The 27,840-nt window shown below is 47.1% G+C and overlaps 1 protein-coding gene across 1 annotated transcript in view; it reads left to right on the forward strand.

The window, feature by feature from the left end:
- Positions 1 to 27,840, forward strand: part of HERC2 (HECT and RLD domain containing E3 ubiquitin protein ligase 2) — a 319,306-nt gene that overhangs the window by 5,214 nt on the left and 286,252 nt on the right. The window contains exons 2-4 of the mRNA XM_038760185.1: positions 9,305 to 9,419; positions 12,938 to 13,075; positions 22,584 to 22,803. Coding sequence (XP_038616113.1) covers positions 9,305 to 9,419; positions 12,938 to 13,075; positions 22,584 to 22,803 — 473 coding nt within the window. The remainder of the gene's footprint in view (positions 1 to 9,304; positions 9,420 to 12,937; positions 13,076 to 22,583; positions 22,804 to 27,840) is intronic.

The raw sequence follows: 27,840 nt of genomic DNA on the forward strand, positions 1-27,840 counted from the left end.
AGTCGTATTTATTGAGCGCTTACTGGGTGCAGAGCACCGGGCTTAGCGCTTGGGAAGTCCAAGTCAGCAGCATCTAGAGACGGTCCCTACCCGACAGCGGGCTCATGGTCTAGAAGGGGGAGTTGGACGACAAAACAAAGCACATGGATAGGTGTCAAGTTGTCAGAACAAATAGAATTAAAGCTGGATGCACATCATTAAAGAAATAAATGGAATAGTAATTCTGTACAATAATAATAATAATAGCATTTATTAAGCGCTTCCTATGTGCAAAGCACTGTTCTAAGCGCCGGGGAGGTTAAAAGGTGATCAGGTTGTTCCACGGGGGGCTCACAGTCTTAATCCCCATTTTACAGATGAGGTAATTGAGGCACAGTGAAGTGACTCGCCCAAAGTCACATCGTTAAAGAAATAAATAGAATAGTAAATATGTACAATAATAATAATAGCATTTATTAAGCGCTTACTATGTGCAAAGCACTGTTCTAAGCGCCGGGGAGGTTACAAAGTGATCAGGTTGTCCCACGGAGGGCTCACAGTCTTCATCCCCATTTTCCAGATGAGGGAACTGAGGCCCAGAGAAGTGAAGTGACTTGCCCAAAGTCACACAGCTGTAAAATAAATGGAGTAATAATAATAATAATAATGATGGCATTTATTAAGCGCTTGCTATGTGCAAATCACTGTTTTAAGTGCCGGGGAGGTTACAAGGTGATCAGGTTGTTCCACCTGGGGCTCACAGTCTTAATCCCCATTTTACAGATGAGGTGACTGAGGCCCAGAGAAGTGAAGTGACTTGCCCAAAGTCACACAGCTGTAAAATAAATGGAGTAATAATAATAATAATAATGATGGCATTTATTAAGCGCTTGCTATGTGCAAATCACTGTTCTAAGTGCCGGGGAGGTTACAAGGTGATCAGGTTGTTCCACCTGGGGCTCACAGTCTTAATCCCCATTTTACAGATGAGGTGACTGAGGCCCAGAGAAGTGAAGTGACTTGCCCAAAGTCACACAGCTGTAAAATAAATGGAGTAATAATAATACTAATAATGGCATTTATTAAGTGCTTACTATGTGTAAAGCACTGTTCTAAGCGCCGGGGAGGTTACAAGGTGATCAGATTGTTCCACCTGGGGCTCACAGTCTTCATCCCCATTTTCCAGATGAGGTCACTGAGGCCCAGTGAAGTGACTTGCCCAAAGTCACACAGCTGACAAGTGGTGGAGCTGGGATTTGAACCCGTGACAGTAAATCTGTACAGACATATATACAGGTTCTGTGTGGAGGGGAAGGAGGTAGGGCGGGGGGATGGGGAGGAGGAAAGGAAAAAGGGGGCTCAGTGTGGGAAGGCCTCCTGGAGGAGGTGAGCGCTCAGTAGGGCTTGGAAGGGAGGAAGAGAGCCAGCTTGGCGGATGTGTGGAAGGGAAGGACGTGGGCCGGGGGTCGACGGCGGGCCAGGCGAGAACGAGGCACGGTGAGGAAGTTAGCGGCCGCGGAGGAGGAGCGGAGGGTGCGGGCTGGGCCGGAGAAGGACGGAAGGGAGGTGAGGTGGGAGGGGAGCCAGGGGATGGAGAGTTTTGAAGCCAATAGTGAGGATTTTTGCTTCATGCTGAGGTTGATGGGAACCACTGGAGATTTTTGAGGAGGGGAGTGATGTGCCCAGAGCGTTTCCCCGGTGGTTTGCCGGAAACCAACCAGGCAACTGTTGAATTGCTAGAAACATCCCTTGGAAAAAACTCACTTCCCTCCCACGGTTTCAACTCCCTTCTCGATGCTCATTCAGTCATTCATTCATTCAATCGTATTTATTGAGCGCTTACCATGTGCAGAGTGACATGGCCCAGAGCGTTTCCCCAGTAATTTGCCGGAAACCGACCGGGCAACTGTTGAAGAGCTAGACGCGTCCCTTGGAAAACTCACTTCACTCCAGTCAGGGGTCATGGGTTTGAATCCCGGCTCTGCCAATTGTCAGCTATGTGACTTTGGGCAAGTCACTTAATTTCTCTGTGCCTCAGTTCCCTCATCTGTAAAATGGGCATTAAGACTGTGAGCCCCCCAAGGGACAGCCTGACCTCCTTGTAACCTCCCCAGCACTTAGAACAGTGCTTTGCACGTAGTAAGTGCTTAATAAATGCCATCATTATTATTTTTATTATTCTTCAACTACCTTCTCGATGCTCATTCAGTCATTCATTCATTCAGTCGTATTTATTGAGCGCTTACTGTGTGCAGAGTGACGTGGCCCAGAGCGTTTCCCCAGTAATTTGCCGGAAACTGACCGGGCAACTGTTGAAGAGCTAGACACGTCCCTTGGAAAACTCACTTCACTCCCTTGGTTTCAACTACCTTCTCGATGCTCCTTCAGTCATTCATTCATTCAGTCGTATTTACTGAGCGCTTACTGTGTGCAGAGTGACGTGCCCAGAGCGTTTCCCCAGTGGTTTGCCGGAAACCGACCGGGCAACTGTTGAAGAGCTAGACACGTCCCATGGAAAAGTCACTTCACTCCAGTCAGCGGTCATTCATTCAATCATATTTATTGAGCACTTACTGTGTGCAGAGCACTGTACTAAGCACTTGGTGGGTTCAAATCCCGGCTCTGCCAATTGTCAGCTGTGTGACTTTGGGCAAGTCACTTAATTTCTCTGTGCCTCAGTTCCCTCATCTGTAAAATGGGCATTAAGACTGTGAACCCCCCAAGGGACAACCTGACCTACTTGTAACCTCCCCAGCGCTTAGAACAGTGCTTTGCACATAGTAAGCGCTTAATAAATGCCATCCATTATTATTATTATTATTCAACTACCTTCTCGATGCTCATTCAGTCATTCATTCATTCAGTCGTATTTATTGAGCGCTTACCGTGCGCAGAGTGACGTTCCCAGAGCGTTTCCCCAGTGTTTTGCCGGAAACCGACCGGGCAACTGTTGAAGAGCTAGACACGTCCCTTGGAAAACTCACTTCACTCCAGTCAGGAGTCATGGGTTCGAATCCCGGCTCTGCCAATTGTCAGCTGTGTGACTTTGGGCAAGTCACTTAATTTCTCTGTGCCTCAGTTCCCTCATCTGTAAAATGGGCATTAAGACTGTGAACCCCCCAAGGGACAACCTGACCTCCTTGTAACCTCCCCAGCGCTTAGAACAGTGCTTTGCACATAGTAAGCGCTTAATAAATGCCATCCATTATTATCATTATTATTCAACTACCTTCTCGATGCTCATTCAGTCATTCATTCATTCGGTCGTATTTATTGAGCGCTTACTGTGCGCAGAGTGACGTGCCCAGAGCGTTTCCCCGGTGGTTTGCCAGAAACCGACCGGGCAACTGTTGAAGAGCTAGAAACGTTCCTTGGAAAACTCACTTCCCTCCCACGGTTTCAACTCCCTTCTCGATGCTCATTCAGTCATTCATTCATTCAGTCGTATTTATTGAGCGCTTACTGTGTGCAGAGTGACGTGGCCCAGAGCGTTTCCCCAGTAATTTGCCGGAAACCGACCGGGCAACTGTTGAAGACCTAGACACGTCCCTTGGAAAACTCACTTCACTCCCACGGTTTCAACTCCCTTCTGGATGCTCATTCAGTCATTCATTCATTCAGTCGTATTTATTGAGCGTTTACCGTGTGCTGAGTGACGTGCCCAGAGCGTTTCCCCAGTGGTTTGCCAGAAACTGACCGGGCAACTGTTGAAGAGCTAGACACGTCCCTTGGAAAACTCACTTCACTCCAGTCAGGAGTCATAGGTTCGAATCCCGGCTCTGCCAATTGTCAACTGTGCGAATTTGGGCAAGTCACTTAATTTCTCTGTGCCTCAGTTCCCTCATCTGTAAAATGGGCATTAAGACTGTGAGCCCCCCAAGGGACAACCTGACCTCCTTGTAACCTCCCCAGCGCTTAGAACAGTGCTTTGCACATAGTAAGTGCTTAATAAATGCCATTATTATTATTATTATTGTTATTATTCAACTACCTTCTCAATGCTCATTCAGTCATTCATTCATTCAATCAATCGTATTTATTGAGCGCTTACTCTGTGCAGAGTGACGTGCCCAGAGCGTTTCCCCAGTGGTTTGCCGGAAACCGACCGGGCAACTGTTGAAGAGCTAGACACCATCCCTTGGAAAATCACTTCACTCCAGTCAGGGGTCATTCATTCAATCATATTTATTGAGCGCTTACTGTGTGCAGAGCACTGTACTAAGCGCTTGATGGGTTCGAATTCCGGCTCTACCAATCGTCAGCTGTGTGACTTTGGGTAAGTCACTTAATTTCTCTGTTCCTCAGTTCCCTCATCTGTAAAATGGGCATTAAGACTGTGAGCCCCCCAAGGGACAACCTGACCTCCTTGTAACCTCCCCAGCGCTTAGAACAGTGCTTTGCACATAGTAAGCGCTTAATAAATGCCATCATTATTATTATTATTATTCAACTACCTTCTCGATGCTCATTCAGTCATTCATTCATTCAGTTGTATTTATTGAGCGCTTACCGTGTGCAGAGTGACGTGCCCAGACCGTTTCCCCAGTGGTTTGCCGGAGACCTACCGGGCAACTGTTGAAGAGCTAGACATGTCCCTTGGAAAACTCACTTCATCCCCATGGTTTCAACTCCCTTCTCGATGCTCTGTCAGTCATTCATTCATTGTCGTATTTATTGAGCGCTTACCGTGTGCAGAGTGACGTGCCCAGAGCGTTTCCCCAGTGGTTTGCCGGAGACCGACCGGGCAACTGTTGAAGAGCTAGAAACATCCCTTGGAAAACTCACTTCACCCCCATGGTTTCAACTACCTTCTTGATGCTCATTCAGTCATTCATTCATTGCCGTATTTATTGAACGCTTACTGTGTGCAGAGCGCTGTACCGAGCGCTTGGGAAGTACAAGTTGGCAACATACGGAGGCGGTCCCAATTCCCAAACGTACAACTCCAGCCCTGATCTCTCTCCTCTTCTGCAGTCTCATTTTTCCTCGTGCCTTCAGGACATCTCTGCTTGGATGTCCCACTGACACGTCAGGTTAACGTGTCTAGCAGAGAATTCCTCTCATTCCCAGCGAAACCCCATCCGCTCCCTGACACGGTGAACAGTACCCCCCATCCTCCCCGTCTCTCAAGCCCGGAACGTTGGCGTTCCCCGTGGCTCATCCTGCTCGCCAGATCCTATCCGTCTAACCTTCACAGCGTCGCCAAAATCGGCCCTTCCCTCTTCATCCACACTGCTGCCGCTTTAATCCGAGCGTTTATCCTCTCCCGCCTGGATTATCAATCAATCAATCGATCGTATTTATTGAGCACTGTACTAAGCGCTTGGGAAGTACAAGTTACCGCATTGGATTACTGCAGCGGGCTCCTGGCTGGCCTGTCTGCCTTCTCTCTCATTCATTTCATTCATTCATTCATTCAATCGTATTTATTGAGCGCTTACTGCGTGCAGAACACTGGGCTAAGCGCTTGGGAAGTCCAAATTGGCAACGTATAGAGACGGTCCCTACCCAACAGCGGGCTCACGGTCTAGGAGGGGGAGGCAGACAACAAAATAAAGCATATTAATAAAATAAATAGAATAAATATGTACAAAGACTTTCAGACTGGCATGTTTTCTTTTTTCCCCCATCATCCAAAATATCTGCCATTTGGATAAGGGGTACGTTTGAACTACGGAAGGACCAGGAATCCGGCCCCGCGAGTCACTGCTGTTGATCCAAGGGGATTGATTCCATTTTGCCCTCCGTGAAGTCTCGCCTCTCGCCTCTCTCGGCAAAACTTTTCGCTCCCCGCAAAGAACCCTCCGATCTCGAGACCCCCTTTCATTCATTCAGTCGTATTTATTGAGCGCTTACTGTGTGCAGAGCACTGGACTAAGCGCTTGGGAAGTCCAAGTTGGCAACGTATAGAGACGGTCCCTACCCAACAGCGGGCTCACAGTCTAGAAGGGAGAGACAGAGAACAAAACAAAACCTATTAACAAAATAAAATAAATAGAATAAATATGTACAAAGACTTTCAGACTGGCACGTTTTCTTTTTTCCCCCCATCATCCAAAATATCTGCCATTTGGATAAGGGGTACGTTTGAAGGACCAGGAATCCGGCCCCTCGAGTCACTGCTAATGGTCCAAGGGGATTGATTCCATTTTGCCCTCCGTGAAGTCTCGCCTCTCTCGGCAAAACTTTCCGCTCTCCGCAGAGAGCCCTCCGATCTCGAGACCCCCTTTCATTCATTCGGTCGTATTTATTGAGCGCTTACTGTGTGCAGAGCACTGTCTCTCCCCACTTCATTCTGCTGCCCTGATCACTTTTCCACAAAACCATTCGGTCCTTGTTTCCTGACTCCTCGATAGCCTCCAGTGGTTGTCCGTCTATCTCTCCATCAAACAGAAGCTCCTTGCTTTTCGATAATCGTTCACCTTACCCCCTCCTACCTTACCTTTCTGCCTTTTTACCGCAGTTTAGCCCGCACACGTGGCTCTTCTAATTCCAGCCTCCACAGAGTCCGTCGACCTCTGGCCTGGAATTCCCTCCCTCTCCTTATCCCGCCGGGGACCGCTCTTCCCCCAACCTCAAAGCACGTCTCCAAGCAGGCCTTCCCCGGCTCGGCCCTCATTTCCAGTTTTCCCTCTCCCGTCCGTGCTGCTGTTGCACTTGGATTTGCTCCCTTTATTCATCCGAGCGCATAGTACAGTGCTCTGCACACAGTAAGCGCTCAATAAATACGATAGAATGAATGAATTCAGTCGGATGTATTGAGCGCTTGCCATGAGAAGCAGCGTGGCTCCGTGGAAAGAGCCCGGGCTTTGGAGTCTGAGGTCATGGGTTCAAATCCCGGCTTTGCCAATTGCCAACTGGGTGACTTTGGGCGAGTCACTCCACTTCTCTGGGCCTCAGTTCCCTCATCTGGAAAATGGGGATGAAGACTGTGAGCCCCCCGTGGGACAACCTGATCACCTTGTAACCTCCCCAGTGCTTAGAACAGTGCTTTGCACATAGCAATCACTTAATAAATGCCATTATTATTATTATTATTATTATTATCATTATTATTATTATTATTATTCTCTGGGCCTCTGTTCCCTCATCTGTAAAATGGGGATTAAAGACTGTGAGCCCCCTGTGGGACAACTTGATCACCTTGTAACCTCCCCAGTGCTTACAATGGTGCTTTGCACATAGTAAGTGCTTAAGAAATGCCATCATTATTAGTATTATTACTATGTGCAGAGCACTGTACTAAGCACTTTATTCACCCCGTCTCCGCCCCCCGTACGTATCTGTAATTTATTTACATTAATGTTCGTCTCTCCCTCTAGACTGTAACCAGCTGTGTTATAGCGAACCCTCCCAAGCGCTTAGCACAGTCCTCTGCACACTTTAAGCGCTCAATAAATACAATTGATTGATTAACCTTTTATTTTGATACCTCTCTCTCTGTCGAAGCCAGGGGTGGGCAACCCTTGGGCTTTCCCTGGGAACCAGTAGGGTCAGCACCGTCCTTATCAGGTGGCACCGCTCTTTTCCCCGTCTCCCTCAGCCCACGGAAATGGGGCCGAGGTGGGAAAGGGGAATCCCTGCTCATCCCCTGTGGGCCCGAGTTCTAGAGTTGTGGCAGAGGAGGAGGAGAGGCGAGCGACCCAGCAAGTGTGGTGTGCTGCAACTCTCACAGCTGCCCTCGCTCTTCAGATGCAAAGAACCCGGACTAAATTCGTCCATTCTGTTTTTCTTCCCGCTCCCATTCAGTTCTCCCAATCGCTCACCTCTGCTCTGCCTCAGTCGCCTGATCGGCTCTTTCCGTGCCAGCTAATCATTTCATTTGGCGTGGGTCTTCCGTCCAAACAGGCCGCCTTAAGCCTTGCCCTATACATGAGAAGCAGCGTGGCTCGGCGGAAAAAGCCGGGGCTTTGGAGTCAGAAGGTCGTGGGTTCAGGTGCCGGCCCCGCCACTTATCAGCTGTGTGACTTTGGGCAACTTCTCTGGGCCTCAGTTCCCTCATCTGGAAAATGGGGATGGAGACCGTGAGCCCCCCGTGGGCCAACCCGATCGCCTTGTAACCTTCCCAGTGCTTAGAACGGCGCTTTGCACATAGTAAGCGCTTAACAAATACCATCATTATTATTATTATCTGTAAAATGGGGATGAAGACTGTGAGCCCCCCGTGGGACAACCTGATTGCCCTGTAACTTCCCCAGCACTTAGAACGGCGCTTTGCACATAGTAAGCGCTTAACAAATACCATCATTATTATTATTATCTGTAAAATGGGGATGAAGACTGTGAGCCCCCCGTGGGACAACCTGATTGCCCTGTAACTTCCCCAGCACTTAGAACGGCGCTTTGCACATAGTAAGCGCTTAACAAATACCGTCATTATTATTATTATTATCTGGAAAATGGAGATGAAGACTGTGAGCCCCCCGTGGGCCAACCTGATCACCTTGTAACCTCCCCAGCGCTTAGAACGGCGCTTTGCATATAGTAAGCGCTTAACAAATACCATCATCATTATTATTATTATTATTATTATCTGGAAATTGGGGATGAAGGCTTTGAGCCCCCCGTGGGCCAACCTGATCTCCTTGTAACCTCCCCAGCGCTTAGAACGGCGCTTTGCATATAGTAAGCGCTTAACAAATACCATCATTATTATTATTATTATTATCTGGAAATTGGGGATGAAGACTTTGAGCCCCCTGTGGGCCAACCTGATCGCCTTGTAACCTCCCCAGCGCTTAGAACGGTGCTTTGCACATAGTAGGCACTTAACAAATGCCATTATTATTATTATTATTATTATTATTATCTAGAAAATGGGGATGAAGACTGTGAGCCCCCCGTGGGACAACCTGATCGCCTTGTAACCTCCCCGGCGCTTAGAACGGCGCTTTGCACGTAGCGCTTAGTAAATGCCATTAGTATATTATTATTATTATCATCTCTGAATCCAAAGGTCAAGATGGTAAAAAAATAGTTCTTACCTAAAGTCTGATCATTTACTGAAGTGGTTCAGTCAATCAATCGTATTTATTGAGCGTTCGCTGCGTGCAGAAAATTGAAAAAGTTGCGGTGTGAGGTTAAAAGTTTAAAAAGGATTAGAGCCAGCACGCATCAGACGTAGAAAGGAAGGGTAACGAGCTAGCCGAGTTAATTATTCCTTGGACGTTTTCCCGAATGACTTTGGCATTTTGTTTAAATGATCATTCTGGGGGCAATAACGTCTTCAGGAAGTAAAGATGGTTTGATTTTAAAAATGCCTCATTAAGAGCGCAGAGGTAAAATGTGATTTCTGAATATCTTTTTCTTATTTATCTTTCGTCAGCTTGCTTTCACGAGAGATGGACTCTGTGGCCTGTGGAACGAGATGGTCAAAGATGGAGAAATCGTCTACACCGGTGTGGAATTAGCCCAGAATGGAGAACTGCCTCCTAGGAAAGGTAGGGGTTCGCCTCTGTTATTCTTTTGTACAGACTCAGCCATTTTGGGGGTACTGTTTTATAAAATCGTGAAATCGAATGTTTTGAGATTTATTTTTTCTGGGGAAGCTTGAAAGAGTTAACTTCCTTCGGTGCGTTTTCTCTCTATAAAACATTTCTCCCTAATGTTTGTCAAAATGCAGATTGCGATCGTGGACATTTTTGCCCTTAAACGTTTAAAGAGTCTACGTTCTTCATTCGATTAAGAACGATTCGTTTAGTCAACTTCCTTAGAGCTTGTTTCTCTCTAAAATGCGTTTCCCCGAACGTTTGTCAGTGCAGATTGCGATCGTGGACCTTTTTGCCCTTAAACGTTTGAAGAGTCTACGTTCTGCATTAGATCGAGAACGATCTGTTGATTTTAATGGAGTGGCTGTATAGAGGAAAACTAAAATTAGTCGTTTCTCCTGGCCTAGTGGAAATACCGTGGGGCTGGGGGTCGCTCACCTTCGAGAGGGGCTGTTTCTGTGGAGCGAAGGGGACGGAAGCCAGATTGGAAGGGATGGATCTAGGAGAGAATTTGAGGAGAGGAGGTGGAAACGGTGGGCGTGACCAACTCTTTCTCCAGAGATTTTTAGAGAAATGGTAGGAGGGAGATGGGGGGATATCTGGAGGGAGCCGTGGGAACCCCAGAGGTTTTTAAATTTAGGATGGGGAGACGTAAGTGGGTTTGAAACCAGTGGGAAAGAAGCTCTGCTAATCACGATACTGAATTCTGGAGTAGATAGGATCAGGTGGGACACGGTCCCTGCTCCTCGTGAGGCTCTCGGGCCAAGTGGGAGGGAATCTCCGCTTTACAGGTGAGGAAACTGAGGTCCAGAGGAGTTAAAGTCACACAGCAGTCAAATGGCAAAGCCCAGATAATAATAATAATGATAATGAGGGCATTTATTAAGCGCTCACCATGTGCCGAGCACTGTTCTAAGCGTCGGGGAGGTTACAAGGCGATCAGGTGGTCCCACGGGGGGCTCCCAGTCTTCACCCCCCTTTTCCAGATGAGGGAACTGAGGCCCAGAGAAGTGAAGCGACTTAATAATGGTATTTGTTAAGCACTTACTATGTGCAAAGCACTGTTCTAAGTGCTGGGGGGATACAAGGTGATCAGGTTGTCCCACGTGGGGCTCACAATCTTAATCCCCATTTTACAGAAGAGGTAAGTGAGGCCCAGAGAAGTGAAGCGACTTGCCCCGAGTCACCCGGCCGACGGTTGGCGGAGCCGGGATTTGAACCCATGACCTCCGACTCCATAGCCCGGGCTCTTTCCCACTGAGCCACGCTGCTTCTCTGCTCCTCATTCATTCATTCAATCGTATTTATTGAGCGCTTGCTGTGGGCAGAGCACTGTAGTAAGCGCTTGGGAAGGACAAGTTGGAACCTAGGCCTACGCTCCCTTCCTTAGGTTTCGCTCCCTCTGATAGGATGCCCGTTTTCATCGTCACGTAGCGTCCTGCTATTCAGTGACGGTTTTTTTCGTCGTAAAAGTCCTTTTTCTGTTTGTTTTTCACCTCAAGTGTACAGTTCACCAACTGCGGTGTACGGGCAAGATGAGTTTAGTTTGGGTGAAGGACGTGCTTAGAGACGCGTTTTCCGGGCTCTTTGCCCGTTCAGGCCGAGTAGCGTCCTGGGACCGGCCGAAGAATCCTCTGGCCTCTTCCGGGCGGGTTTGGTTTTTAAGTGCGGTTACGAAGTATCTACCGTCAGTGAGATTTTCACTTCCGTTGTATTTCGTCGTCGGAGACGGTTCGCACCGAGCCAAACCCTCCTGTACTTTCCCTCGCGAGTCTTCCTGAGACTGTTTTGGTTTGGTTGCCGTCTCTGATTTTGTTTCGGAGTATCACGATCCCTCAGAGTATGACACTTCACGGCACCTGTATATATGCATATATGTTTGTACGTATTTATTTTATTTGTACATATTTATGTACCTCTCCCCCTCATCCCCCTCTCCATCCCCCCGTCTTGCCTCCTTCCCTTCCTCACAGCACCTGGGTATATGTATATATGATTGTACATATTTATTGCTCTTATTTATTTATTTTACTTGTACATATCTGTTCTATTTGTTTTATTCTGTTAATATGTTTGGTTTGGTTCTCTGTCTTCCCCCTTCTAGACTGTGAGCTCACTGTTGGGTAGGGACCGTATCTATATGTTGCCAACTTGTACTTCCTAAGCACTTATTACAGTGCTCTGCACACAGTAAGTGCTCAATAAATACAACTGATTGATTGATCTGTAAAATGAGGATTGAGGAGATTAAATGGGGATTAAGACTGTGAACCCCACATGGGACAACCTGATCACCTTGTAAATTCCCCAGCGCTTAGAACAGTGCTCTGCACATAGTAAGTGCTTAATAAATGCCATTATTATTATTATTATTATCATCATGATTTATTCTATTTATTTTATTTTGTTAATATGTTTTGTCTCGTTCTCTGTCTCCCCCTTCTAGACTGCGAGCCCACTGTTGGGTAGGGACCGTCTCTATATGTTGCCGACTTGTCCTTCCCTAGCGCTTAGTACAGTGCTCTGCACACAGTAAGCGCTCAATAAATACGATTGAATGAATGAATGATACTCTGGTGTTTTGAGGATGTTATGATTAATAGTAATAATAATAATAATGGCATTTCTTAAGTGCTTAGCACCGTTCTAAGCGCTGGGGAGGTTACAAGGTGATCAGGTTGTCCCACTGGGGGCCCATGGTCTTGACCCCCGTTTTCCAGATGAGGGAACTGAGGCCCGGAGAAGTGAAGTAACTCGCCCAAAGTCCCGCAGCTGACAGTTGGCAGAGCCGGGATTTGAACCCACGACCTCCAACTCCAAAGCCCGGGCTCTTTCCGCTGAGCCACGCTGCTTCCCTTGATGTAATTCGTTATCAGAGACGGTTTGCACTGAGCCGGACCCTCCTGTACTTTCCCTCGCGAGTCTCCGGGAGACTGTTTGGGTTCGGGTGCCGTCTCTGGCCACGGATTACCGATTTTCGTTCGGAGAATCACGGTCCCTCAGGGTGCAAATCAGTGTTTTAAGGCTGCTGTGATTAAAAGGTTAATGTTATCTAGTCTTCTAGACCGTCAGCCCGTTGTTGGGTAGGGACCGTCTGTATGTTGCCAACCTGCCCTTCCCAAGCGCTCTGCACACGGTAAGCGCTCAATAAATACGACCGAATGAATCTAGAGGCGGAAGAGACGCATTCCCTGTATCCGAGAGCTCGGCCGTATTTATTTCCCCTCGACTGTAAGCTCCTTGTGGGAGCAGGGAGCGTGCCATCCGACTTTACTCTCCCGAGTGCTTAGGGCGGCGATCTGCACACGGGAAGCGCTCGTTAGGTTCCACCGATTGAGCGACCGATTATTTTGGTTGTGTTGCTTTGCTTTCTACCCCCGGGGCACACGGGGATCCGTTGCCCCGTTTCTGTGTCTCCGTGAGGCCGGGTTCCGAGAAGAAATCTGACGGGTCCCTTTGTCCCTTCCCAGATGACGGCACCGAATGCCCAAGTGGAACGAAGAAAGAAGACCCCAGTGACAAGGAGAAGAAGGAGGAAGAGGAGCTCCCCGCGCCGACGTACCGAGCCAAATCCATCGTGGAGAGTTGGGTCTGGGGCAGACAACCAGGTATTTTGAACCCGTTGTTGGGATAGGTCGCCGACTTGTACTTCCCAAGCGCTTAGCACAGTGCTCCGCGCACGGTAAGCGCTCAGTAAATACGATCGAACGATGAGTCGTGGGCAGGGAACGTTTCCGTTTATCGTTATATCGTACCCTCCCGAGCACTTGCTTGATGAACGCGACTGACCGACCGTGTAATAAATAGCATATTTGAAATATTTTGTGACAGATGACTTAATAGTACATAGTAATGACTTAATAGTAATTAATGACTTAATGACTTAACAGTACTCTGGGTTGTCTTTTTTCCCCCTTCTCCCCAGAAATCGCTCCGTATTTTGTAACTATGAACTTCCTTTTGCCCGAGAAATTAAGAAATCGCTCCATATTTTGTAATTATGAACGTCCTGATGCCCAAGAAATTTGTAGAAGGGCCATTTTTACAGACTTAAAAAAACAGAGGCTCAGGTATTTGTGCTGGTTTAATTTTGAGATGGGTCTCGGTCCCACATCATTGAGGCAGCTTGTTTACTTGGTAGGAGAGTCACATTCAGCCTCTTGAATGTTGCCCCCTTTTGTTTACGGAAATTGGTAATAATAAAAGTGGTATAATAATAATAATAATAATAATAATAATAATATTTGTTAATAATAATAATGGTATTTGTTAAGCGCTTACTATGCGCTAAGCACCGTTCCAAGCACTGGGGAGGTTACAAGATGATCAGGTTGGCCCACGGGGGGCTCACAGTTTGAATCCTCGTTTTATAGATGAGGTAACTGAGGCACAGAGAAGTGAAGTGACTTGCCCAAAGTCTGTTAAGCATCTACTATGTGCCAAGCACCGGGATGATGCAAGATATTCAGGTGGGACGCAATCCCTGCGGAAGGAGGAGGGAGAACAGGAATCGAATCCAATTTGTCCCAATTTTAGCAGCAGGTTCTTGAGGGATTTCATTCATTCATTGTCGTATCTAGTGAGCACTTACTGTCTGCAGGTCACTGTACTAAGCGCTTAGCTTAGTTTATTTTCATTTCTGTTGCCAACTTGTACTTCCCAAGCACTTAGTACAGGGCTCTCTGCACACAGTAAGCGCTCAGTAAATACGATTGAATGAATGAATGAATTTCATTTTCACACGCTAGGCCTAGGCTTTGTATTCTGCTTTTTTAAGCTCTTTTATTTCATAATTTTTACATTTTAGTGCGTCTCATTCAATTTCATTTTTACACGCTAGGCCTAGGCTTTGTATTCTGCTTTTTTAAGCTCTTTTATTTCGTAATTTTTACATTTTAGTGCATCTCATTCGCCCTAAGTACTGGGTGCTCGTTAATTATCCCAAGAGAGTGGTTTGATGTGAGGTAGTAATAATAATAATGATGGTATTCGTTAAGCGCTTACTATGTGCAAAGCACTGTTCTGAGCGCTGTTGCCGCAGTCGTTAATAACGACGGCATTTACTAAGCGCTCACTATGTTCCGAGCACTGTTCTGAGCGCTCGGGAGGTCGCAAGGCGATCAGGTTGTCGCTCGGGGGGCTCACCGTCCCCGTTTTCCAGAGGAGGGAACTGAGGCCCAGAGAAGTCGAGTGACTTGTTCAGAGTCACACAGCTGACAGGAGGCGGAGGCGGGATTTGAACCCGTGACCTCTGACTCCAAAGCCCGGGCTCTTTCTGCCGAGCCACGCTGCTTCTCTACAATTGCGTAGGTTCCCTAGTGTGTCGTGTTTTTTCTCTCCCGTTCGCTTGTCGCCCTCCGGTTGCCCGTGGGAGCCCGATCCACAGGGATGACAGTGGGCCGGTGCGATCCACTGGCGCCAGAATCCATTCCCGCAGATAAATTCTTGAACCCGGGGCTCATCCGCCGTTCCCGCTGGAATAATAATCGGGTGGATTTCCTAGGCAGTGATTTCCTGAAACAAATTAAGCCGAGGGACGACAAGCAGAGCGGTGGAACTCGTAAAAATCCCCCTAATTCCAGATGGATTCATGGGGGAAACAAAAATCTGGTCCAAGTTTAGTCCTGTACCTCCGCGTGTCGACGGGAAGCCCGTCGGGCGGTGTATCGTGGATGGTGCGGGTGAAACTCTCAATTCGGTTTCAGCGTCCTGAGAAATAGTCTGGTAAAGTAATTACGGTGTGAAAATGAGATTTCTGGGCCTCTTATTAGGGGTGGAAGGTAGGATGATTCAGACTCTCAATTCTGTTGAAGTATCCCGAGGTCTGATCTGGTAAAGTAATTATGCAGTGAAAATGGGATTTCTGGGCCTCTTATTACGAGGCGGGTGGAAGTTTAGGATGATTTTTGGTTTTTCTTAATTATGATGTGAAAATGGGATTTCTAGGCCTCTTATTTTGAGGCGGGTGGAAGTTTAGGATGATTTTTGGTTTTTCTTTATTATAATGTGAAAATGGGATTTCTGGGCCTCTTATTATGAGGCGGGTGGAAGTTAGGATGATTTTTGGCTTTTCTTAATTATAAGGTGAAAATGGGATTTCTGGACCTCTTCTGACGAGGCGGGTGGAAGTTTAGGCTGATTTTTGGCTTTTCTTCATTATAATGTGAAAGTGGGATTTCTGGGCCTCTTCTGACGAGGCGGGTGGAAGTTTAGGCTGATTTTTGGCTTTTCTTCATTATAATGTGAAAGTGGGATTTCTGGGCCTCTTATGACGAGGTGGGTGGAAGTTTAGGATGATTTTTGGCTTTTCTTAATTATAATGTGAAAATGGGATTTCTGGGCCTCTTATGACGAGGTGGGTGGAAGTTAAGGATGATTTTTGGCTTTTCTTAATTATAATGTGAAAATGGGATTTCTGGGCCTCTTATGAGGCGGGTGGAAGTTAGGATGATTTGGTCTTTCTGGTTTTTTTCACTTCTCTGAATGAAAGAGTGTGTATTGTGGGTAGAGGAATGGAGCAGGAGTTTGCGAGATATTCAAAAAATGTCCTTTTTTAATGCAAGTAAACGGCGTTTCCTCCCACGGGACAGAATTAGTGCATTGTTATATTGTTTCTTTGGCTGAGTACGAGTCTGGGTCGGCCTCAATAGCTAGAAGATACTATTAAACATCCCTTTAAAAGTGTATCTCAGGCCTAAATCTCGCTCTCGCAGATTTTCTGTAATACTTTGAGACATTACTTGAGAATAATGCTTGGTGTAGGGCGCAGCCCCGTAGTTAAGGCTGGTTTGAACCACCGGGAGGTATTTTAAAGGAAGTCTTTCAGCGGGATCAATCAGCAGCTGGTTTTCTTCTCCAAAAGCTTGTCATTCTTTCGTCCTGTACGTCCGGAGCCGCTAACGTCGCGTTGCCGACGCGCTGACGGAAATGAAACATTTGGGCGTTTGGTGCCCAGAGGAGCCACAAAACGTATGCCGTCCGGGTGACGTAGGATATCGTTACAGCGCAACGGTCGTGGCACAGAGCATCACTGTTTTGAGCCGCAGCATGGGCTGCTAATAATAATAATAATAATAATAATGGTATTTAAGCGCTCACTATGTTCTAAGCGCTGGGGAGGTTATCTTACGGAGGGCTCCCAGTCTTCACCCCCATTTTACAGATGAGAAGAGCGTGGGCCCGGGGCTCGGAGGATGCGGTTTAATGCCCCGGCTCCTCCAGTCAGGTGCCGTGGGATTCCCAGGCCTGGGCGCTTTCCACCAGGCCGCACTGCCTCGTCTGATCCCAGGGCTCGGCGTAGATACCAACAATTACGTCTTACTTTAATAAGTTATATCTCAGGCCCTAATCTGAAAATGTCGAACACTGTCAAACGGTAAAAAGCGAAATGCGGAGAGTAGCACGTTCGGATTATTTTGCCAGTTGGGCACCGGAATTTCCGGTGCCGCTGAAGTGTTTTTCGGGAGCGTCCGCCGACTGTCCGGAGCGTCGTCCTCTGCTCAGCTCGCTCAGTCCACCCGTATTTTCAGGCCGTCACAGCGTCCCGAGAATCGGCGACACTGTCCCCGTGTTAATCCGCGCATGGAGAAGCGGCGTGGCTCAGCGCAAAGAGCCCGGGCTTTGGAGTCAGAGGTCACGGGTTCAAATCCCAGCTCTGCTGGGTGACTTTGGGTTTTCCTCCCCTCCTCCCCATCCCTCCTGCCCTGCCTCCTTCCCCTCCCCACAGCACCTGTATATTCATTCATTCAGTCATCATCATCATCATCATCAATCGTATTTATTGAGTGCTTACTATGTGCAGAGCACTGGACTAAGCGCTTGGGAAGTACAAATTGGCAACATATAGAGACAGTCCCTACCCAACAGTGGGCTCACAGTCTAAAAGGGGGAGACACAGAACAAAACCAAACATACTAATAAAATAAAATAAATAGGATAGATATGTACAAGTAAAATAAATAAATAAATAGAGTAATAAATATGTACAAACATATATACATATATACAGGTGCTGTGGGGAAGGGAAGGAGGTAAGATGGGGGGGATGGAGGGGGGGCAAGGGGGAGAGGAAGGAAGGGGCTCAGTCTGGGAAGGCCTCCTGGAGGAGGTGAGCTCTCAGCAGGGCCTTGAAGGGAGGAAGAGAGCGAGCTTGGCGGATGGGGAGAGGGAGGGCATTCCAGGCCCGGGGGATGACGTGGGCCGGGGGTCGACGGCGGGACAGGCGAGAACGAGGTACGGTGAGGAGATGAGCGGCGGAGGAGTGGAGGGTGCGGGCCGGGCTGGAGAAGGAGAGAAGGGAGCTGAGGTAGGAGGGGGCGAGGGGATGGGCAGCCTTGAAGCCCAGGGTGAGGAGTTTCTGGCTGATGTGCAGATTGATCGGTAGCCACTGGAGGTTTTTGAGGAGGGGAGTAACATGCCCAGAGCGTTTCTGGACAAAGATAATCCGGGCAGCAGCATGAAGTATGGATTGAAGTGGAGAGAGACACGAGGATGGGAGATCAGAGAGGAGGCTGATGCAGTAGTCCAGACGGGATAGGATGAGAGCTTGAACGAGCAGGGTAGCGGTTGGGATGGAGAGGAAAGGGCGGATCGTGGCAGTGTTGCGGAGCTGAGACCGGCAGGTTTTGATTACGGCTTGAATGTGAGGGGTGAATGAGAGAGTGGAGTCGAGGATGACACCAAGGTAGCGGGCTTGTGAGACAGGATGGATGGTAGTGCCGTCAACAGAGATGGGAAAGTCAGGGAGAGGGCAGGGTTTGGGAGGGAAGACAAGGAGTTCAGTCTTGGACATGTTGAGCTTTAGGTGGCGGGCAGACATCCAGATGGACATGTCCCAAAGGCAGGAGGAGATGCGAGCCTGGAGGGAGGGGGAGAGAGCAGGGGCGGAGATGTAGATCTGGGTGTCATCAGCGTAGAGGTGATAGTGGAAGCCGTGGGAGCGAATGAGGTCACCAAGGGAGTGCGTGTAGATCGAGAACAGAAGGGGACCAAGCACTGAACCTTGGGGAACCCCCACAGTAAGGGGATGGGAGGGGGAGGAGGAGCCTGCAAAAGAGACTGAGAAAGAAGGACCGGAGAGATAAGAGGAGAACCAGGAGAGGACGGAGTCTGTGAAGCCAAGGTCGGATAGCGTGTTGAGGAGAAGAGGGTGGGCCACAGTGTCGAAGGCAGCTGAGAGGTCGAGGAGGATTAGGATGGAGTATGAGCCGTTGGATTTGGCAAGCAGGAGGTCATTGGTGACCTTTGAGAGCGCAGTTTCCGTGGAATGTAGGGCACGGAAGCCAGACTGGAGGGGGTCGAGGAGAGAGTTGGTGTTCAGTCGTATTTATTGAGCGCTCACTGTGTGCAGAGCACTGTACTAAGCACTTGGGAAGGACAATGTTTGCGCATATACATTTTACTTGTCCATATTTACTGGAGAGAGCCCGGGCTTCGGAGTCAGAGGTCACGGGTTCAAACTCCGGCTCCGCCGCTGAGTGACTTTGGGCAAGTCGATTCACTTCTCTGGGCCTCAGTTCCCTCATCTGGAAAATGGGGATGAAGACTGGGAGCCCCCCGGGGGACCACCTCCCCAGCGCTTTGAACAGTACTTTGCACATAGTAAGCACTTACTAAATGCCATCATTATTATTATTATTATTACTGAGGGATCTTCAATCATCTTCTAGACTGTGAGCCCACTGTCGGGTAGGGACCGTCTCTATGTGTCGCCAACTTGGACTTCCCAAGCGCTTAGTACAGTGCTCTGCACACAGTAAGCGCTCAATAAATATAATGCTCCGCACACAGTAAGTGCTCAGTAAATACAGTGCTCCACACACAGTAAGTGCTCAATAAATACAGTGCTCCACACACAGTAAGCGCTCAATAAATACAGTGCTCTGCACACAGTAAGCGCTCAGTAAATACGATGGAATGAATGAATGAATATTTATTACTCTATTTTACTTGTAGATATTTATTCTATTTATTTTATTTGGTTTAGATGTTTGGTTTGGTTGTCTGTCTCCCCCTTCTAGCCTGTGAGCCCGCTGTCGGGTAGGGACCATCCCTATAGGTTGCCGACTTGGACTTCCCAAGCGCTTAGTACAGTGCTCTGCACACAGTAAGCGCTCAGTAAATACGATTGAATGGATGAATGAATGAATATTTATTACTCTATTTTACTTGTACATATTTATTCTATTTATTTTATTTGGTTTATATGTTTGGTTGTCTGTCTCCCCCTTCTAGACTCTGAGCCGGTTGTTGGGTAGGGCCCGTCTCTAGATGTTGCCGACTTGGACTTCCCAAGCGCTCAGTACAGTGCTCTGCACACAGTAAGCGCTCAATAAATACAGTGCTCTGCACACAGTAAGTGCTCAATAAATAGTGCTTTGCACACAGTAAGTGCTCAATAAATGCAGTGCTCCGCACACAGTAAGCGCTCAATAAATAGTGCTCTGCACACAGTAAGTGCTCAATGAATACAGTGCTCTGCACAGAGTGAGCGCTTAATAAATGCCATTAAAAAAATAAATCAATACGACTGAATGAATGATTGAACGAAGGTATAAGCGGCGTGGCTCAGTGGAAAGAGCCCGGGCTTTGGAGTCAGAGGTCACGGGTTCGAATCCCAGCTCTGCCACATGCCTGCTGTGTGACCTTGGGGAAGTCGCTTCACTTCTCTGAGCCTCAGTTGCCTCATCTGTACAATGGGGATTTATTTTTCTATTTTACTTGTACATACCTATTCCATTTATTTTATTTTGTTAATATGTTTTGTTTTGTTGTCCGTCTCCCCCTTCTAGACTGTGAGCCCGCAGTCGGGTAGGGACCGTCTCTAGAAGTCGCCGACTTGGACTTCCTAAGCGCTTAGTACAGTGCTCTGCGCACAGTCAGCGCTCAATCCTATCTGTTGCCTAATTGTACTTTCCAAGCGCTTAGTACAGTGCCCTGCACACAGTAAGCGCTAAATAAATGCGATTGAATGAATGAATGAATAAATACAATTGATTGATCGATTAAGACTGTGAGCCCCCCGTGGGACAACCCGATCACCTTGTGTCCCCCCCCAGCGCTTAGAACAGTGCTTTGCACATTGTAAGCGCGTAACAAATGCCATTATTATTATTATTATTATTATTATTATTATTATTATTATCATTAAAGTTAACCCTTTTATCCCTTTGGCCGATTCCACGACGCCACCTTCTCGGGCTGCTATTTCCCGTTTAACGGTGATCATCATCATCATCATCATTATTATTATTATTATTATTATTAAAGTTAACCCTTTTATCCCTCTGGCCGATTCCACGATGCCGCCTTCTCGGGCTGCTATTTCCCGTTTAACGGTGATCATTATTATTATTATTATTATTATTATTGTTATTATTATTATTATTATTAAAGTTAACCCTTTTATCCCTCCGGCCGATTCCACGATGCCGCCTTCTCGGGCTGCTATTTCCCGTTTAACGGTGATCATTATTATTATTATTGTTATTATTATTATTGTTGTTGTTATTATTATTATTATTATTATTATTATTATTAAAGTTAACCCTTTTATCCCTCTGGACGATTCCACGATGCCGCTTTCTCGGGCTGCTATTTCCCGTTTAACGGTGATCATCATTATTATTATCATTATTATTATTATTAAAGTTAACCCTTTTATCCCTCCGGCCGATTCCACGATGCCGCCTTCTCGGGCTGCTATTTTCCGTTTAACGGTGATCATCATTATTATTATTATTATTACTATTATTATTATTATTAAAGTTAACCCTTTTATCCCTTCGGCTGGTTCCACGATGCTGCCTTCTCGGGCTGCTATTTCCCGTTTAACGGTGATCATCATTATTATTATTATTATTATTATTATTATTATTATTAAAGTTAACCCTTTTATCCCTTCGGCCGATTCCACGATGCCGCCTTCTCGGGCTGCTATTTCCCGTTTAACGGTGATCATCATCATCATTATTATTATTATTATCATTATTATTAAAGTTAACCCTTTTATCCCTTCGGCCGATTCCACGACGCCGCCTTCTCGGGCTGCTATTTCCCGTTTAACGGTGATCATCACCATCATTATTATTATTATCATTATTATTATTATTAAAGTTAACCCTTTTATCCCTTCGGCCGATTCCACGATGCCGCCTTCTCGGGCTGCTATTTCCCGTTTAACGGTGATCATCGTCATTATTATTATTATTATTAAAGTTAACCCTTTTATCCCTCCGGCCGATTCCACGATGCCGCCTTCTCGGGCTGCTATTTCCCGTTTAACGGTGATCATTATTATTATTATTATTGTTATTATTATTATTATTATTAAAGTTAACCCTTTTATCCCTTCGGCCGATTCCACGATGCCGCCTTCTCGGGCTGCTATTTCCCGTTTAACGGTGATCATCATTATTATTATCATTATTATTATTATTAAAGTTAACCCTTTTATCCCTCTGGCCGATTCCACGATGCCGCCTTCTCGGGCTGCTATTTCCCGTTTAATGGTGATCATCATTATTATTATTATTATTATTATTATTAAAGTTAACCCTTTTATCCCTTCGGCCGATTCCACGACGCCGCCTTCTCGGGCTGCTATTTCCCGTTTAACGGTGATCATCACCATCATTATTATTATTATCATTATTATTATTATTAAAGTTAACCCTTTTATCCCTTCGGCCGATTCCACGATGCCGCCTTCTCGGGCTGCTATTTCCCATTTAACGGTGATCATCGTCATTATTATTATTATTATTAAAGTTAACCCTTTTATCCCTCCGGCCGATTCCACGATGCCGCCTTCTCGGGCTGCTATTTCCCGTTTAACGGTGATCATTGTTATTATTATTATTATTATTGTTATTATTATTATTATTATTAAAGTTAACCCTTTTATCCCTTCGGCCGATTCCACGATGCCGCCTTCTCGGGCTGCTATTTCCCGTTTAACGGTGATCATCATCATTATTATCATTATTATTATTATTAAAGTTAACCCTTTTATCCCTCCGGCCGATTCCACGATGCCGCCTTCTCGGGCTGCTATTTCCCATTTAACGGTGAGTCCCTTGCGCGTGCCGCTGACCCTTCCCCATTCTGTTCTTTCAGACGTGAGTGAGTTGAGGGAGTGCCTCTCCGTCCTGGTGAAAGAGCAGCAAGCGCTGGCCGCGCAGACGGCCACGACCACCCTCTCGGCCCGGCGGCTGAAGCAGCGGCTGGTCATCCTGGAGCGGTACTTCATCGCGCTCAACCGAGCCGTCCTCCACGAGAACGTCAAGGTCAAGTGGAAGAGCAGTAATATTTCTTTGCCCGCCGTGGACAAAAAAAGGTAACCGGGGCGGAGGAGGCGTCCGTTCGGTCCTTCGCCGCCAACTCGGAAACTGCCGAGCTGGGTATTTGGAACGTTACCTCGTGGGTTTTCTTTAGCTTAGAACAGTGCTCTGCACATGGTAAGCGCTTAATAAATGCCGTTATTATTATCGTCAGGCGCACCCAGGCTTGTATTAAGTAGCGCTGCCTCCTTATTAATGCCCGTAAGACAACTTTTATTTTTAAATTCCACGACCGCCAAGGCGATTTTAAGGTTACGTGGGGGCTTCATCGTGCACGCTTTGTCTTCCTTAGGGAAACGTATTCTTCCCTGCGACTTTTTATTCCTCGCAACTTCTCACCCCATCTTCCTGGGACCGACCGAGCCAGTGGGCCCGGATCGGGGAAATTCTGACTAACCAGGGCACTGCAATACAGATTTTATTATCCCAAGTTCTAGCCGAACTTTCCCTGGGTTACCTTTTGGCCACGAACTCTTTTTCCTTTTTCTCTTTTTCCCTTTTCCCTTTTTCTCTTTTCCCTTTTTCTCTTTTCCCTTTTTCTCTTTTCCCTTTTCCCTTTTTCTCTTTTCCCTTTTTCTCATTTCCCTTTTTCTCTTTCCCCTTTTTCTCTTTCCCCTTTTTCTCTTTCCCCTTTTTCTCTTTTCCCTTTTTCTCTTTTCCCTTTCTTCTCTGGATATTTTCTCTCTCCCCCCCACTCACCGTCTCCGTTGATCCATCATTGTCCCGTCACTTTTTCTGTTTCATCTGCTTTCTCCGTGAGTGCTTACTTGCATGTCTGCGTTTTTGTGCTTTGGGCCGTGGATTTGTTGCGTCCGTCTGGGGATGTGTCCTTTGTGTCCCAGCCGAAGCGCCTCCACAACGATCTGTCGGCATGTTGTTAGAGGTCTTGTGTGTCTACGTGTGAACCTGTAAGGCCTTTGTATATATTTGCTCCTTACGTGTGTCTCTTCCACTTTCTTTAATTCTTATATGAGACGATTCCGTCGTCTCGTTCTCAAGGAGATCGATCACGGCATTATTTCTGGGTGCCGTAAAACTGTTCCTTTAGTTTGTAATAACAGATAAGGCAAAACAAAGCGCCCTGCTAAATAAACTTTACTACTCTGCGGGCTCTTCATCCGTTCAGTCGGATTTATGGAGCGCTCACTGTGTGCAGAGCACTGCACTGAGCGCTCGGAAAGTACAGTTCGGCAAAACGGTATTGGTTTCCCGTTATTTCCACGTGGAAGGACTTGGCTGAGGTTCTCTCCTTGGAGTTCAGCCTGCGGTTTGGGCTTTAATTGCCCGTTTAAGGTGTTGGATCTGCAGTTTCTTCCGTCTTATCCCCATTGTCCAATAAAAAAAGTACCGGATTTGAGCGGCCCTGAGATCCTGGGAGATTTCAATGGGAGAGCACGGATCCGATAGCTTCGCGTATCTCCCTTTAGGCTAGAAGACTGACACCGGGTCAGTGCGCATTTTCTGAGAAGTGAAATGAGTGCTGGACTGGGGAATGATCCCTTTTTTCTTTCCTCTTCCCAGGAGAACTATTAAAATATCCAAATTATTAAAACGTCAGCGGACTGACGGGCCTCGATCCGAGTGTCGTCTTTTGAAATTTTAAAAATAGAGGGGTAACCATGTCACTTCATCACTACACCACTGGCAAATTACCGGCTTGGCACGATGGGGTTCTGTGCAGCATGGAAGGGATGTATGTCTGTGATATCCAAGAAAATTCCTTCGGAGGAGGGTTTGCTCACCCTTCCCCTACTTAAACTTCTGTGGTTTTTGGGAAGTTGCAGCTCGGCCAAGTTGCCCGCATTTTTAAGGGATGTCAGGAAGCTGGCTTGGTGTGGGTGAAGGACGCTTTTTTAAATTTTGTTTTGTTTTTTGGAGTATTCGTTAAACACCTACGATGTGTCAGACACTGTTCTAAGTGCTGGGATAGATACAGTTGGGTTGGACAAGTCTTATAAGTCACGGTGTATCAAGGGAGCCCCGATCTTCTCAGGTTATCGTTATTATATTCATATTATAATGGTATTTGTTAAGCGCTCACTCTGTGCCAAGCACTGTTCTAAGTGCTGGGGAGGTTTCTAGACTGTGAGCCCACCGTTGGGTCGGGACCGTCTCTATATGTTGCCAACTTGTACTTCCCAAGCGCTCGGTACGGTGCTCTGCACACGGTAAGCGCTCAATAAATACGATTGCATGAATGAATGAGGTTGCAGGGTGATCAGGTGGTCCCACGGGGGGCTCACAGTCTTCATCCCTATTTTATAGACGAGGTAACTGAGGCCCAGAGAAGTGGAGTGACTCGCCCAAAGTCACCAGCTGACAATCGGCGGAGCCGGGATTCGAACCCCTGACCTCTGACTCCAAAGCCCGGGCTCTTTCCACCGAGCCCCGCTGCTTCTTTTTTATAGTATTTGTTAAGCACCTACGATGTGTCAAACACTGTTTTAAGTGCTGGGGTAGATACGAGTTTGGTTGGACAAGTCTTATAGTCACGTTGAGTCAAGGGAGCCCTGATCTTCTCAGGTTATCATTATTATATTAATATATAATGGTATTTGTTAAGCACTTACTATATGCCAAGCACTGTTATAAGCGCTGGGGAGGTTACAAGGCGATCAGGTGGTCCCACGGGGGGCTCCCAGTCTTCATCCCCATTTTAAAGACGAGGTAACTGAGGCCCAGAGAAGTGGAGTGACTCGCCCAAAGTCACCCAGCTGACAATCGGCGGAGCCGGGATTCGAACCCACGACCTCGGACTCCAAAGCCCGGGCTCTTTCCACCGAGCCCCGCTGCTTCTTTTTTATAGTATTTGTTAAGCACCTACGATGTGTCAAACACTGTTTTAAGTGCTGGGGTAGATACGAGTTTGGTTGGACAAGTCTTATAGTCACGTTGAGTCAAGGGAGCCCTGATCTTCTCAGGTTATCATTATTATATTAATATATAATGGTATTTGTTAAGCACTTACTATATGCCAAGCACTGTTATAAGCGCTGGGGAGGTTACAAGGTGATCAGGTGGTCCCACGGGGGGCTCCCAGTCTTCATCCCTATTTTATAGACGAGGTAACCGAGGCCCAGAGAAGTGGAGTGACTTGCCCAAAGTCACCCAGCTGACAAGCGGCGGAGCTGGGATTTGAACCCACGACCTCGGACTCCAAAGCCTGGGCTGTTTCCACTGAGCCCCGCTGCTTCTTTTTTATAGTATTTGTTAAGCACCTATGATGTGTCAAACACTGTTTTAAGTGCTGGGGTAGATATGAGTTCGGTTGGACAAGTTTTATAGTCACGTTGAGTCAAGGAAGCCCTGATCTTCTCAGGTTATCATTATTATATTAATATTATAATGGTATTTGTTAAGCGCTTACTATATGCCAAGCACTGGGGAGGTTACAAGGCGATCAGGTGGTCCCACGAGGGGCTCCCAGTCTTTATCCCCATTTTAAAGACGAGGTAACTTGAGGCCCAGAGAAGTGAAGTGACTCTCCCAAAGTCACCCAGCTGACAAGCGCGGAGCCGGGATTCGAACCCACGACCTCGGACTCCAAAGCCCGGGCTCTTTCCACCGAGCCCCGCTGCTTCTGGTTGTCCGAGGATCCTCCAGAGTCACCGGTTCCTTCCAGGACTCACCTTGGCTGAGATGCAGTGCTCCTTTTTTTTTTATCCCGGAGTGACTCTCCCTTTCATCCAGCGCTTAGAACAGTGCTTTGCACATAGTGAGCACTTAATAAATGCCATCATTATTATTATTATTATTATTATTATTATTCCTTTCATTCATTCAGTCTATTTATTTATTTATTTATTTATTTTACTTGTACATATCTATTCTATTTATTTTATTTTGTTAGTATGTTTGGTTTTGTTCTCTGTCTCCCCCTTTTAGGCTGTGAGCCCACTGTTGGGTAGGGACTGTCTCTGTATGTTGCCAATTTGTACCTCCCAAGCGCTTAGTCCAGTGCTGTGCACATAGTAAGCGCTCAATAAATACGATTGATGATGATGATGATTCATCACTGTGGGCAGAGCACTGTACTAAGCGCCTGGGAAGGACAAGTGGGCAACAGACAGAGACGATCCCTACCCGACAGCGGGCTCACGGTCTAGAAGGGGGAGGCGGGCGACAAAACGCAACCTGTGGACGGGTGTCAAGTCGTCAGGAGAAATCGAATTAAAGCCCGATGCCCGTCATTAACAGAAGAAGTAGAATAGTAAATCTGTCCAAATAAAATAAATTGAGTGATAAATCTGTACCAACATATATACAGTTACCTCATCTGGAAAATGGGGATTAAAACTGTGGGACAACCGGATCACCTGGTAACCTCCCCAGCGCTTAGAGCAGTGCTTGGCAAGTAGTAAGCGCTTAACAAATACTATTATTATTATTATTATTTTTATTATTATTATTATTATTATTATTATATACAGGTGCTGTGGGGAGGGGATGGGGAGGAGAAGAGGCAAAAGGGGGCTCAGTCTGGGCCCCTTCCTGAGAGGGAGCTCCCGCCCGTCCCCGTTTCGAAGCCGGAAAGCATTTACGCTCCCTTGGAGGTGCCAACTTCATTCAATCATATTTATTGAGCGCTTACTGTGTGCAGAGCACTGTGCTAAGCGCTTGGGAAGTCCACGTTGGCAACATATAGAGACGGTCCCTACCCAACAGTGGGCTCACAGTCTAGAAGATGATAGAGGATCCCTCAATGCTAATAATAATAATAATGATGGCATTTAGTAGCTCAGGGAAGCCCTCCTGCTAAAAGCACCATTACTCCGCCACTTAGCCGGGCGACTCTGGGCAAGCCACTTCCCTTCCCCGGGCCTCCGTGACCTCATCCGGAAAATGGGGGTGAAGGCCGGGAGCCCCCCGGGGGACCACCCCATCACCCCGCGACCGCCCCGGCAGTGCTCTGCACACAGTAAGCGCGTAACAGATACCATCGTTATTATTACGTGAGCCCGCTGTTGGGTAGGGACCGCCTCTCTATGTTGCCAACTCGTCCTCCCCGAGCGCTTAGTACAGTGCTCTGCACA

This window comes from Tachyglossus aculeatus, chromosome 18, assembly GCF_015852505.1.
Source record: "Tachyglossus aculeatus isolate mTacAcu1 chromosome 18, mTacAcu1.pri, whole genome shotgun sequence".
NCBI classification, from domain to species: Eukaryota; Metazoa; Chordata; class Mammalia; order Monotremata; family Tachyglossidae; genus Tachyglossus; species Tachyglossus aculeatus.